At 37.5% G+C, this 15,115-nt stretch overlaps 1 protein-coding gene across 1 annotated transcript in view; it reads left to right on the top strand.

The window, feature by feature from the left end:
• LOC124777998 (histone acetyltransferase KAT6B) overlaps nucleotides 1-15,115 on the top strand; it is a 281,082-nt gene that overhangs the window by 217,559 nt on the left and 48,408 nt on the right. Inside the window, exons 6-8 of the mRNA XM_047253571.1 lie at nucleotides 2,324-2,412; nucleotides 6,038-6,201; nucleotides 9,539-9,680. Of these exons, the coding sequence (XP_047109527.1) occupies nucleotides 2,324-2,412; nucleotides 6,038-6,201; nucleotides 9,539-9,680 (395 nt within the window). The remainder of the gene's footprint in view (nucleotides 1-2,323; nucleotides 2,413-6,037; nucleotides 6,202-9,538; nucleotides 9,681-15,115) is intronic.

Genomic DNA, 15,115 nt, shown 5'->3' with positions numbered 1-15,115 from the left:
TACTAAAATAAATGCTGCTTGCTGGCACCTATTCTCCAAAATATACCACCAGTACCTGCACTGAAATTAGTTAAATTAGTCCTTAATACAGTAATCAGTTAAACTCTTGTAGATTATTAAGTGGCATACAGGCCATTAATAGATATAAATATTGCTGTAATTTATATATTTAAAAACATTCAATTTCTGTTTATTAATCCTATGTAGCATCCTATGTCAAAAACAGTTTTTCGTGTGATGGAATATCAGGAGAAGAATAGTAATCTGTTGTGGAGCAAGTAGTCCTACATATTTAGTATTATCATTATACTGATAAAATTAGACTTTATAGTGTCAGGGACTGAGAATTCTATTTACGATTGAGTTTATTGATCTATTAACCATTCATAACTTGAAACATCAGAATGGAAAATTTTGTTTGCACTTCTTTTATATCAGGTAATGTTGGAGTGCTCTTTGTGTAACCTTAAAACTTATGACATAAATTTGAGGCTCTAGCCAGTGTATTAAAATCAAAAGCTTTAGTAATAATATGATAGTACCTTCAGTGTCTAATTTCAACTGCTTAGTAGCCATTAATGAGGCAATCCTTTTCAGTATTAACAGCATTTAATGTTGCAGTTTATGTTGTACTGTAGTTAAGTCTGTTCAGTTTTTACCATTTAATAAAAAAAACTGTCATTTTAAGCAATGAGATTGAATAGAGGACATTCTTGGAGTGCAAAAATAGATATTTGGTGAGAGTAACTTGTAATCAATTTGCCACATAACCTTGGTATGAATCATCATTTACTAAGTTTGACACACACAAAAATTTTGCGGTGTGCATTCATTCAAAACAGCCAACAATTCACTTCGTTGATATATTTGACTTTTAATTTGTGTGTTTGCAGAATTTAAGCATCATATTTTATCTTGAGAAATGAAATTCAGATCATAAAGATAAATTGTTTTGAAACTGAATGTAGAAGTTATAATTGGGTTCCTTATTTACAACTACGAGTTTCTGTTCATTAAAATATCATTATTTCCATGTGTTTTTGTAGTTTTAATTTTTTTAACCTTTCCTTTGTTATGGCCATTGGGGAAAATAAAAAAGAATAGTAAGGAAATTAAGAATGCTGGAAGTTTTGGGAAAGCAAAGAACATTTCTGCATCTTTCCAGAGTATCCTTCTATTTTAGAAATGCATTTGTGCCCCTCCTCAGACCAGCCAGTGACAACCCCATGATGTCATATTGAGGGGATTGTTCAGGCACACTCCAGAAACAAACAGCTATTGTTTTTGAGAAAGGAGGAAATAAAATTTTGACTGTGGAATGTATTGAATGTAGATGGATTTGAGATAACTTGTTAAATGCTCATATTGCTACAGTGTGAGCATGCATGATGTTGTGGTGCGAGTTTCTCCATTTCCTTCCTGTCAAAAAGCTTAAGAAACAGTTTCCAATAAATCTGTCTTCAATATCACTATCCTAAAATCCTTTAACACGGTAGGGGGCAGCCACTGCACCCCCTTAAGAGTGCAGAAAGAGCACATTCCTTGCTACCATGAAACTGAGTTTGATGTACTACTTGATGCACTGGAGTTACACCCAGCAAGAATTTGTTGCCAGTGTTTCCAACACTAAGCCATTGTTGCTGAGGTAGGTGGTGTGGTATTCACTGACCACAAACTATTGTGACATAAAAAACTCGTACCAGATCTGAGAGATGGTTGTCAGTTCGAATACCTTCAAATGCAAATGTGGGTACAATGAGCAGTTCCCTAAGTCATTCTCTGAATACATAACATACTTACGTTTGTAATGCCTGTTGATAAATGTGCACATTGATTTTTCAGAAAAAGTTCTTTCATTTCTAAATTAGTGAGCCAGTGTGACTAACAAAGTAATGAAATCACTCAAAGAAATGCGGGAAGTTGAGAGTTTTAGCTTCCCAGCTCTAATTAGGTTATCAATCAGAGCAGTAGAGCTGCTGGTGAAAGACAGTTGAAGCATTTAAAGTCAAGGGTACCTGAAAATCACAACGTAACACTCACAAACAAATACATAACTGTGAGAAGAGCCACTGATATTCTGTTGATCATGACAGTTTAGACCTTTCTACCACATTTAATGCCCAATCTTGTTGAAATTATAATATATTAAATTTGGTTCTGTAATGGAAAGTCAGCCTTGAGCACAAAGCAGTGGACTGGAAACCACTGTTTCTCAAAACTTCCAGAATGACATACTTACATGTAAATTTTTATGTTGTCTCATGTTAATGTAATTGTACATGTATGCCGTGGTTGACTGGACTGTATGTTTCTATTTCAGAAGAAGTTGTTCCTGAACCTAAGACACTTCCTCCAGGTGTTACACAGAAGGATGTGACATTATACAAAGAAACTCGTGAAAAAGCAAATTCAGTAAGTAATACTGATTTGTGTATTAGTACCAAGTTCATGTGGTTTATTGTGTATTTAATTACCAGCAGTTTTGAATTGTTAATCTTTGTCTGTATACTTCTGAAAGCTTAATTAATAGTTTTCTTTTTAATTAAAAAAAGCCAATTTGTTTCTGTTATGTGCTATAACTAAAGTTACTCACTTCCGTAAGATACAGATAAATCACAAGTGACTGAGAGGTGTCGGCAACCAGGCACAATAAAGAAAGTGATCAAATAGTTGAAACTGTTATGGACTCAGTGGTTTCTTGTGGTAATATTTTGCTGTGTGTGTGTGTGTGTGTGGTTTTTTTTTTTTTTTTTTTTTTTTTTTTTTTTTTTTTTTAAAAATAGTATTCCAATATATTATCAGAATTCTTATGTCATCATAATTAAAGTAACTCGGAAAGAGGGGGGGGGGGGGGGAAGAAGAGACATAGCAGTTTACCCACACATTTTTGCACAGTGGAACTGCTCCAACATAACATGTGCATTACACTATCTATACTTAAACATTAGGTTTAGAATGGGGCAGCTGATGGTGGTGTTAGTGAGGGTAAACAACTAGGATATTCATTTTATAGATTAAGTGCAATGGAGGAGCATAGGTACTTCGGATGCAGGTCAAATTCAGAGATGGTTAAATGGTCTCGTTTTTTATAGAATGTGCGAACATTTCCTAAACACATATTTGACATTCACATTGTCAAACAAAGATGCGTAAAGGTTACAAACTGCTCTGTTGGCCAGTATTTGATGTTAAGATTTGTGAATGTGGTGTATCCACAAGGGATAAACTATAGGGATACTACTAAGGCTGGTGTATGACACTGTCATATTTCTTTGTCAGTTTTGACATGTCAAAGAAATTTGATGGTGTAATACGGAACTTTGTCAAATCTCACCTTTCGTCAAATAAATATGATCAAATCTAGGGCCTCACTGTTGGTTTTATCATAAAAGTCGTTTGTCTTCTGTTCACTGCAAAGTTAAACACAACTGCTTGGAACGTGGGCATCGCTGCGTGTATTTGATGTCTTTGTAGTGTGTTTGTAAACATGGCTTCAAAGATTGTGTGTTCCTTAGTCTCTTTTTAATAAACTTGCTTCGACTAATGTGGGCGGTGAGCATGGGGCGCAGTGCATGCTATTAATTGTGTGTTGATGGGCAGGTGAAATATGCTGCAGGTGACTTTCATGTCCACAATCACAGCTACCGCCATCCACCTCTACATCTGGAAACTTTTCAGCAAGCCAGAATAGAGGATGCAGTCACACTCCTCAATAATAATAATAATAATATTAATAATAATAAAGCTTTCCATTCTATGTTTGTTTTTTAACTCTGGATGCCACAAGTTAAAAAGTGGTTCATCTGTTTAGTACTTTTTATTAATTTTGTAGTTGCTGGAACACTAATTCCAAATAAAATTATTCAAAAGTAAAATAGCTCTTATGCTTATATAGTGTACTAAACATTTATTTACTTTCACATGTTCCCTCTTCAGTTAATCGCTTCACACATTTCTAGGATTATTTTGGTTAAAGTGCAATGTGATATTAGATTGCTGTTTTGTAAACTAAAGTAGCTCTTTCCTGCATCAAGAAATCACAGTATTGCAGTTAGCCTGTCTTGTGCACATATAGAATTTCTCAAGAGAGTATTCTGTTTTGTAATATGAGAAGCCACTTTACTGAGCAAATACTGAAATACACTCTCATCCATTTGTAAGAAATTTGTATATAAGGCTTGACATCCCCACTTGCAGCTCTTGTAACAAATTTTGCTGAATGCTTTTATTTATTATCTTGACATAATACCTATGGCTTCATCCAAGTACATTTCCTTTTTTTCCGCCCCCTTCTTTCCCCAGATAAGCACACAATCCTATTGTAGTACTAGCAGCTGCAGTGCATAATAAGAAATTGTTGTCCGTCATCTTGAAATTTGACGAAAAATATGACGACAGTCTAATACCCCTTTTTAGTGCCACATCAAAGATCTTTGTCAAAGAAATTTGAAGAATGTTTGATGATATTTCTTTGTCAAAGAAATATGACCGTACAATACCAACCTAATCTTCTTTGGATTTGCAGCTCTTGCAGTAGCCATGCACAGACAAAATTACTGGATATCTCGTCCGCCAGTTTTGCAAACACCTGTTTTTCATATGAACCCAATGATTGTTCAACAAAGGTGCTGAAACATATTTGGGTTTGCGTAATGGGCAGACCTGATATCCAGTAAACTAGGAATACTGTTCACTGTTTGTAATTGGAAGGACAATTTTGCAGCGTGTGCTGTAAATGGACAGCAGATTACATGTCAGGAGACATCTCTGTTCATAGATGGATGCCACTTTACAGCAGATGTTTACTGAGAAGACAAGGAAATTAAAACTGTTGATCAATAATCTCTGGAATAAATGTATTAAAATGGGGCAGTGATCGTGTGTTTGGTGAATTCAAGACAGAGAGACCTCAGTGATGTTTCTCTTGGTAGACCTCAGTGATCCTTCTCTTGGTTTTACATGACTATGCTTGTCCTCACAATAAAAAGTATTTTCATGCCTTCTTCTTCCTACCTGAATCACATGGTGAGTCAGGATGTTCTTTGGACTCTCATTGCTGCTCAAAGCCTTCCCCTGACCCATAGTGTGCTGAGAACATGGAACTTGCATAAACATCATTATCAGTAGCAACATAGCATAATGCAGCTTACCATAGTGTGTAACATAATTGAGACAGGACCTTTAACTGTTAAGGAAAGTGATATGTCAAGTGTCATGTAAGTGAAAACTGAGCTACTGTCTTCCAATTGAGTCATGGAAGCATGCTTCACCGCCTGATTTAAATCTTGAACTTGTTCGTTTTTCCAGGCTTTATTGAAATTTTTTCAGTATGCCGTGTTTATCATGTCCTCATACCAGGTTGAGTCCCTGCTTATTTGCTACAATTCTGCTGTGCAGTAACATGTTGAAATTACTGTCATCTGTCCCATCTTGTTCTGCAAGAAGCAGCTGCTTAAATTTCTCTGTGATTCTTAAAACTTGACAGGCATTCTTCACATGGTAATGAAAGAGAAAGTATGAAGATCTGCTTATGTGTAGAATTAAATACTATCTAATAATAACAGGGCCAACGGCCTTACTGCAGTGGTAACACTAGTTCCCATCAGATCACTGAAGTTAAGCACTTTCGGGCTGGGATGGCTGACCATCTGGTCTGCCGAGTGCTGTTGGCAAGCGGGGTGCACTCAGCCGTTGTGAGGCAAATTGACGAGCTTCATGATTGAGAAGTAGTGGCTCCAGTCTCGGAAACTGACATACGGCTGGGAGAGCAGTGTGCTGACTACACGCACCTCCATATCCACATCCAGTGACGTCTATGGGCTGAGGATGAGATGACGGCTGGCCGGTACTGGGCCTTCAGGGCTTTTTCGGGAGGAGAGTTTAATATCAACAGTGTTCTTCAGAGTTAGAAAGATGAAATATTTTGTATCTGTTATTTCATGACATACTTCAGTAACTGTTATACTCCAGTTTCCACTTCATTTCTAAGTATTAAGTCTTTCCACATATATTGTTAACATATTGAATTTTCTTCTAGGCAACACCAGCGGTATTACCTAATGTGGATGCACCAGCCACATCTAGTGGAGTAGTTTCTCCTTCAACAGCAGCAGCCCAGCAGAGGTGCCCTGCTGCTATTGAATTTGGCCAGTATGAGATACAGACCTGGTATTCCTCACCGTACCCGCAGGAATACGCCAGGTGCGTCGCAGAATATACTATTATATATAAAAACAAAGATGAGGTGACTTACCGAACAAAAGCGCTGGCAGGTCGATAGACACACAAACAAACACAAACACACACACAAAATTCAAGCTTTCGCAACAAACTGTTGCCTCATCAGGAAAGAGGTAAGGAGAGGGGAAGACGAAAGGAAGTGGGTTTTAAAGGAGAGGGTAAGGAGTCATTCCAATCCCGGGAGCGGAAAGACTTACCTTAGGGGGAAAAAAGGACAGGTATACACTCGCACACACGCACATATCCATCCACACATACAGACACAAGCCAGACAGGCAGAATATACTATATTATCTTTTCAAAGGTGGTGTTACATTTCCCGCCGATTAATTTTAAGATACATGATTGTTAATTAATTTTAGTTCGACATTAAGGAAATTCCATTGATTGTAGAAGTAAAGGTAAATATGCCAGTGGTTACAGAATGAGAATACATGTACCATAATTTTAGGCACCAAATTTACTGTGGATTGATTTATAAATGGTTCAGCACCAATTTAAGAATTTCTGTTGGGAAAACAGCTCTATAGAAATTGTTGACATGTTTGTTGTATTACACAAATTTCATCATTTTATAAAATTTCCAACAGAAGACCAAATGAGAAGTTGTTTCAGTTGTGTACTCATAGCAGTTCACATCACACCAGTCATTTTACAGATGGTGAGTGTAATAAAATAACTGAAATATCTGCAGCCCCCTCTGTAAATGCATACAAATATCCAAAGTGTCATAGAGGAAATATGTTCACAGTACAGTTGGATTTAGGTGTATGTATAGAATTAAATTAACTTTAGAGTAGTGCTGCTGTACTGGCATAACACATGTAACATCACCACAATGAATGTTTCACTCCACAGTGAAGTGTCCACTAATCTTAAAACTTCCTGGCAATTTAAAACTGTGTGTCTGATCAGACTCGAACTTGAGTCCTTAACCTTTCATGTGCATGTACTCTACTAATTGAGCTACCCAAGCAGGACCCACACTCACTTAATCTGTCTGCAAGTTTCGTATCAATGCACACTTCGCTGCAGAGTGGAAAGTGTATTCTGGGAACATCTCAGAAGCTGTAGCTCCACCATGTCCCCACAGTATCGTTTCTTCCAGTAGTGCTGGTCCCACAAATTTCACGAGAGAACTTCTATGAAGTTAGGAAGGTAGGAGATGACGAATTAGTGGAAGTGAAGCTGAAAGTACAGGTCATGGGTCCTGCTTGGATAGCTCAGGTCAGTTGAAGAGCACTTCCTGCCAAAGGCAAAGCTTCAGAGTTAGATTCTCAGTTTGGCACACAGTTTTAATTTGCCATGAAATGTCATGTGTAACATTGTTAGTAGCCAACATTAAGTGACAAACTTCAACTATTATAATTATCACCACCACCAATATTTTGCACGATGGCAGCTGACATTATGAGAAGTTTATCGTATTATTCTTGTATTTCTTTGTGAAATTTTTACCAACAGGAGCTGTCGTGAATGCACATATTTCTTGGTAATATTTTTACTAATAATTATGACAGCATCTGTTTTGTGAAAAAAAGACCCCTGTTGTGCAGATGCTTTGTAATAAACTGGCAGCAGGGTTTGCTAATTTGAATAGTGACAAATAGGAACTGAAATGGTAACCCAGTTCAAAAAATGGTTCAAATGGCTCTGAGCACTATGGGACTTAACATCTATGGTCATCAGTCCCCTTGAACTTAGAACTACTTAAACCTAACTAACCTAAGGACAACACGCCATCCCGAGGCAGAGAAAATCCCTGACCCCGCCTGGAATCGAACCCGGGCGCGGGAAGCGAGAACGCTACAGCACGACCACGAGATGCGGGCAGGGAACCCAGTTCCAACTACATGGGCTTCCTGGTTAATTTCATAGTTACTAATTGATGTGGAACTCTTAAACACCATCCTCATCTGGCTAACACCCACTCAAAGTATCATCAAAAGGTGCTTTTGTTGATGTTCGGCTGTTACAGAATCAAATTTGCTGATCAGTGACAGCAGCAAGTTATATTTACTGAAAGATGCGACATTTACATGAATTAATTGTGCCTTGTCATGCATATTCTTGTAGTACTTCCGCTAAATCGCTCATTTTTCTAGGTGTTGAGGAAAGGCAGAGATCACTAAGGGACATATCTTATCCATTATTAAGCTGTTTGGCAGTTCACAACATTTCAAGCAAAGCTGATGCTTAAAAAATGGAGCACGTCTCTTTGTTTGTCCTGGTACATTGTGTTTCAGCAGAGTCAAAGTATTTTCATTATGTTTGATGCCACTAGTACCGGGCATGCGTAACCATTGAAAATTTGGAGACGGCAAAACCTCCAAATGACTTTTCGCCACATTGGAAGTGTCCATATCCCGCTGCAATGTATATTTCTGTAATTCAGTGGAGTTGTTGGTACATAAATGGAGTCTTGTATTAAAGACTAACAACACCTGCTGTTTCCTCTCAATCTGCATTTTAAAAAAGTTCTGTGGTATTTATTGTCAGAGCCTTATCTCTGGGACATAACATAAAAGTGCAGTACCTGGAATGGTGCCCTGGGCTTGCATTCAGAAGTGTGCTCAAACCTCCTTCTGATCATCCAGATTTAGCTTCTCTAGTATTTCCCTAGATGGATCAACGTAAATTATGGGATCGTATCTTGGACAGTTATCCTTCCCCATACTTGGTGTGTTCAGATGGTGCTGTCTTTAGTGACCTCATTGCCAGTGGGACTCTAAAAACAATAATGTTCCCCCTTTTTACACTAGTTTTGATCTTTGTCATATACAATTTAAGATTTAGGGCATTCTTTTGATTACATTTTCTGCTAAGTGTGGAAGAAAATCATTGAGTTTGTTTCAGACATCGTAGGTAAACTTCCTTGCACCAGTGTGGATTTCAACTAAGATTTTGTATGTTGCCAGGCATTTATTATATTTGTGTGATATTTGTTGATTCTATTTACATGCACATATTTTTCTGTGTTTGCAGTTAACGTTATATTGGCACTTCCTTTTCTGTAATAATATTCAGATTTTTTGCTGTTTTAATTAGATACAGATTATGTATAAAAGCTACATAATTATCTTCAGTAATTATTAACTGTGCTTAGGTGTTCATTAATTAATTTCATATTAATTTTTATGTGAACTTCAATTGAAACTGTATGGTTCACACTTCACGTTAATGTAGATGTGTGTGTGCTCATGTTTAAGGTCAATAACAAAACATTTTTTATTTCAAAATTTGACTGTGATGAATTATGGTATTGCAATATTACATATGTCTTATTTGTTGTTTTTAGATTACCAAAACTCTTCCTCTGTGAGTTTTGCCTTAAATACACGAAGAGCAAGGCTGTGTTGGAAAGGCATCAAGATAAGTGTACTTGGAGACATCCTCCAGCGACAGAAATCTACCGTCACAAAGATCTCTCTGTTTTTGAGGTATTTCATTGAGAAGAAATAATATAAAAGAACATGCTCTGCTGTTTTTGTTAATTGCTGTAGTTACTTGTTGTGGCAATTGAGGAAATATAATAATAAGAGAAGTCAGAAACAGGTTACTGTGTACTTCATAAGACCTCTTCATTTAAAATACTGTCACCCCTCCCTTCTTATTACTTGGTATGTGACATTTTGTCCCTTTGATAATAGTGTTCTTTCTTTTTGAAATTATTTGAATGAATTCCTCATGTGTTTCCATCTCCATTCACACACATGTGCTCCAGTCACATCAATCTGGCCACTGCATATGGTAGACATCAATGTGCAATAACCACTCACAGACAGCCGGTGGCAACACAAGCAGTGGAGGGCATATAAAACTTGTCAGGAGAGGAAAAAGTGCAGTCGTCATCGTAATCTGGAAGTGGAACGATTTACGTAACATCCATTAGGGAATGGTCATTGGCTTTCATGCCAAGAGTGGAAGCTTTTCCAAAACAGCTAAGTTTGTAGTCTTGTAGCCTTGGTTAAGGTGTACTGTGCTTGACAAAATTTCACTATACAAATCCAGCATCGAGGCAGCTGTAGTGCACTGTGGCCTATAAATGACAAGGGCGACTGATGACTGCAGTGATGTGTACAGGCAAATAGACGTGCATCTCTTGAGAAACTGAACCAAGAGGCTACCAACAGCCAGTCATCAAATGTTGCTGCATATGGGCCTCCACAGTAGGCTCTTAGTTCATGCACCTATACTGACTTCGGTTCATCAATGACAAAGTCTGGTATTTGCACACCAATACTACAACTGGACATCGACTGAGTGGAAACAGGTGGCGTTTTCAAATAAATTGTGTGTATGTTGCATTTGACACACTGCTGTTTGCATGTATGGCATGAAATGTCTGAAAAGAAACACTGTGCAACAACATTATTGCCTGTGGGATGTTTTTGCGCCATTGCCAAGTTATCTTGTAATTCTGGAAGGCACCATGGATCAACACAAATATAAGTATGTGATTATCCTTGGGGACCACATACGCCCCTACATGCATGTTTTAACCTCTGCAAGATGGGATCTTCCAGTGTGACAATACGACATGTCACACAGGTTGCAGTGTACGTGAGTGGTTTGAAGAGCACGAGGACGTGTTTACCGTACTCCCCTCGGCACAAACTCCCCACTTTTCATGCATGGATCCTCAACTGAGAAACCTAGTGAAGCTGCCTGTGGCACTGGAGTTGGCATAGCTCCACATCCATCAGACACTTCCAGAATGTGATTGCCCTCTTCCTACACGTCTCACAGTGAAGCACTGCAAGAAGTGGTTACTTTGGCGTTTGACAGATGGTCACATTAATGTGACTGGAGAGTGTATAATTATTTGTCTAGAAGATCAACCGAACTTAAGACTGACCATCTCTTGATTTAGTATGTGTTAACGTATGAGAGGCATTTTAGGATAAAGGGAGAAAGATGTGGACAGCAGAGGAAGAGAGAACATTAGCTACAGGATGTGGGGTGGGGTCCACCAGAGATGGTCTGTGTGCGGGGGGGTTACAGGTACGGAAGTAGGGGTGACAGAGGTACTGGACCAGTTGGTGCTGTAGCGTGCAGCATGTGTAGCAATTGAATTGTCAAGTTCACAGTTGAAGATAACAATTTGTAGGGTAATCGCAGAACTGTTGGTATATATTGTGGCCCTGTTGATATGAGTTACGGAATGAATGTTTCTGTCACTGGTAGGGGCTGGTGGATGGACATTTGTAGCTGAACATACCTGCGTCTACTTATACGCTCCGCACGCCACCATACGGTGCGTGGCAGAGGGTACCCTGTACCACTAATCATCATTTCCTTTCTGGTTCCACTCACAAACAGCGTGAGGGAAAAATGAGTGACTGTATGCCTCCATATGAGCCCTAATTTCTCGTATCTATCGTATTTTTGTGGTCCTTACGTGCTGTGTATGTTGGCTGCAATAGAATCATTTGGCAGTCAGCTTCAAATGCCATTTCTCTAAGTTGTCACAATACTGACACTTGGATCGAATGTGGCAGAATTGCCTGTGTGGTGTTAGATTGGGAGCTTAGGGTGGAGGTTGTTAGGATACAGAATGCTATTTAAGTAGAAGAAATTGGTGGGGTATTATTCTTCCCAGTCCTGATGAGAAATAGTTGAAGAGCTTAGCTGAGGTTTTTTAAGGCTTGGGTCATGTTGATACATAAGAGAAGTTCATGTAAAGTTAATGAAAATCATAACTCACTTCTGTACAATGGAGTAGGAACTGTATAACATTTTATCACAGTCTTTCTGTTACAGTAATTTTTGAAAGCAATTACATGTGTTATTTCCAGTTTCTACTTCTTTATGAAATAAGGTACCTTATTCTAGAAAATGGGTTGAGTTTATCCTTTCTGTTGCTGTAGTTTTTAGCTAACCAACAGGTTTAAGTTCTGTAAATACTGTGCATTTAGTCTGCTTGTACTATACTATAATAGTGAGCTATAGCCATCAAGTGAATTTCATCATGGCTCTTATGTAGAATTATTTTTCTGATCAATAATGAATGAAGGACCCATATATTACGTATTACATATGTTGTACCATATTTACTTGATTATAAGACCAGGTTTTTTTCCCAAATTCATGATTTGAAAACTACAGGGTCACCCTGTATTTGCATATTAAACTATTGATGCTTAGGTTAATGGTTTTTCATTGTTTGGTAGATTGCTGTGAGCATCATCTTGTATTTACACATGAAGCTTGGGCTACTGAGATTATGTGCAGATTTATTTTAAAGAATTTGGAAGGTTAAGTAGGGCAAACAATACTTGTGCTCAAACAGGTTTGAGATTTCCCAATACATCAAAGTGCTCAGTACAGTATTGACCTCATTGACAACCATGAGACATTAGACTCGAGCGGTGCTAATTCAAGGGATATGCGAGAAACTATGAACTAGCCTCCACAAAAGTCTATTGCTCTGCTTAAAATTCGACAATTTTGTAAAATGCAGGATCACATAGAATTTCTTACTATCTTCTTACAGGCTCTTGTTGTATTTGAACAGTTTTGCAATAAAAGTTCTAATACATGTTTGGTTACTGAATAAAAACATTTATGGTGTTTTTTCATAAATTTACCATTGAAAGGCAAAAATGTTGTCCTTCAGGAACACAGGAAATTATGAACACAAGTCAATATTTTATTTGATTGTGAGGTATTTTAATGATTGAGCAAATGAGTTTGCAAATAGGAAATTCAGTCGCTGTTTACATATTAGAATACCTGCTAAAAAGTTACCATCTTTTAATCGGTTTTAGAACAAGTTGGTGACATTCAGATGAAACAAGAAACAAAATTAATCTGGAATTAAATGTCTAAAAATGAAATCACCTATGTTAAACTGACTATAATTGTTAACGTAACACTAAATTATGGTGGCAAGACACATTGTAGAGATGGTGCCAACAAACATTGCAAGATTGTGGGCTGAGTGTAATTTTGAGAATTTTGCTGAATCCAGATTGTGATATTTCATTTATTGATTTATTTATTACATTAGTGTTACATATGATCTGCAGCCTAGAAGACATTGCAGTCTGTGTTTCACAGTTGCTCAACCACTGCATTACAGAAGTGTTGGAAGGGGGTGGGGGGAGTGATACAGGCTTCACTGAGAACTGGGATGAGTGCCAGGAGGGGAATAATGAGCTGGCAGCAAATTACAGGGTGCTGACAGCCATGGGAACCTATTCCATGTCCTTTGGCTTTTTATGATAATCTATGACATTTAAATTGCAGTTTACCTGAATATGTTTGAGTCGGCTTTAAAATTGGACAATACACCAAAATCTTATACATTTTGACAGGAGACGGTGAAAGTATAGGTAGGAGCCAGTGGGGTACTTGTATCCATCCTCCAACAATGTTGTCGATGCTCCCTGTGAGGTATCACGAAAATGAAAGGGGGTGTGTCAGCTACTGGTTCTGCACAGCCAATGAGAGAGCTGCGGGCAGACGATATGTTTGGAAGCAATAAACTTGTAGATTCTCATCTCAGTATAGAAATGAAGTCCGGTATGCATTTGGCAAAAAATAGTGGCATTCTCAGGTTCCACCATAATCACAACCTCAGCTATTGCAACATATTTCGAAAGAAATGGTGAAATATTTGTGACAACGAAGATATAAATTTCACAACTGTGCTATTAGGATGGAAGTGATGATTAGAAATAGTGAAACCACAGACAACAGGATCAGTAACCGAAAAAGTAGTGAAGATAAAACTATTTATTTTCTTTTATTTTATTTCTTCTTGTGTTATCAAAGTGGCCTAAGTTTAAAGTAGTTATAAACATTTTAGGTGCATACTTGATGTCAGTAAAACAGTTTGTGTTTTTGAGTAGTTGGAATGTGTTTGAAATAAATTTTTCTCAAGGAGACGCATAAAAAAGACGGCGGGGTCACCTTATATTCAGGGTTGCCTCCTACTCTGGTAAATATGGTACATGTGCTTCCTAATCTTTCAAAACATTGCCATAAGATGTCACTTCTGTGTAAATTAAAAAAGTGTAGGGGAAATAGTACAGTCTTCTTTTTCACCTTCTTATTCATCTATTTCCTTTGTAAAAATATTGTTTTCCAGTAGTGGCGATTTCTGAATGTCTGTACGTGCTCTTTTACTTTAGACAGTTCTGTAGCATGGTTAAATTCTGTCATACATCCTATAAATATTTCTGTGATACTTGTGATATTTTCTGATACCCTAGAGAAAACCTATGTACTCCACTAGAAAGGTAATATCTGGCTATAATTTCTGAATATATTTTACATACTATATTGAGCAGTGGAATAACACCATTTCTACAGTTCTCTCTTTTTAAATCAGTATGGCAATGACTAGTCCCCTCTTTTCTGCCACATTGAGTCCAACAGTTACGTAATAAATGTGTAAGTATCTTTACTTTCATTGATGTGTTATTTATAAGTGTAGTGGAACATAAACAAAAAATCAGTTCTACTGTCTTTATTTCACTGCAGTATGCAACTGAACCCCTTAAGTCTCTCTCTTCATTTCAGAAATTTAACCCTGTGCTGGAAGTAGTGACAAGAATGTGAATGTGAATTGTAAAAGAATGTGATTGTTAAGTGCATAAAGTATATATAATGGTACTACATGGTAGAAATCTGTTTTATATTGGAACTGACGAATTTGTTACAGATTACATTTCATAGCCTTGTAACAGATTATATTTCATAAGACAGTATTGCTTAATAGAAGTTGCTTTGCTAAATCTAGCAAATGGTTGAAACCATGAGTGTTTCCACAGTGTTGGGAGGTGAGAGTAGAACAATGGCACACACATTTTTCCGCTTTGGAATTAATTTAGTGTTCTCCTTATTGTTTCAGTGTCCTATTATATTC

This window comes from Schistocerca piceifrons, chromosome 2, assembly GCF_021461385.2.
Source record: "Schistocerca piceifrons isolate TAMUIC-IGC-003096 chromosome 2, iqSchPice1.1, whole genome shotgun sequence".
NCBI classification, from domain to species: Eukaryota; Metazoa; Arthropoda; class Insecta; order Orthoptera; family Acrididae; genus Schistocerca; species Schistocerca piceifrons.
This window is presented reverse-complemented; position numbering and strand designations above follow the sequence as displayed.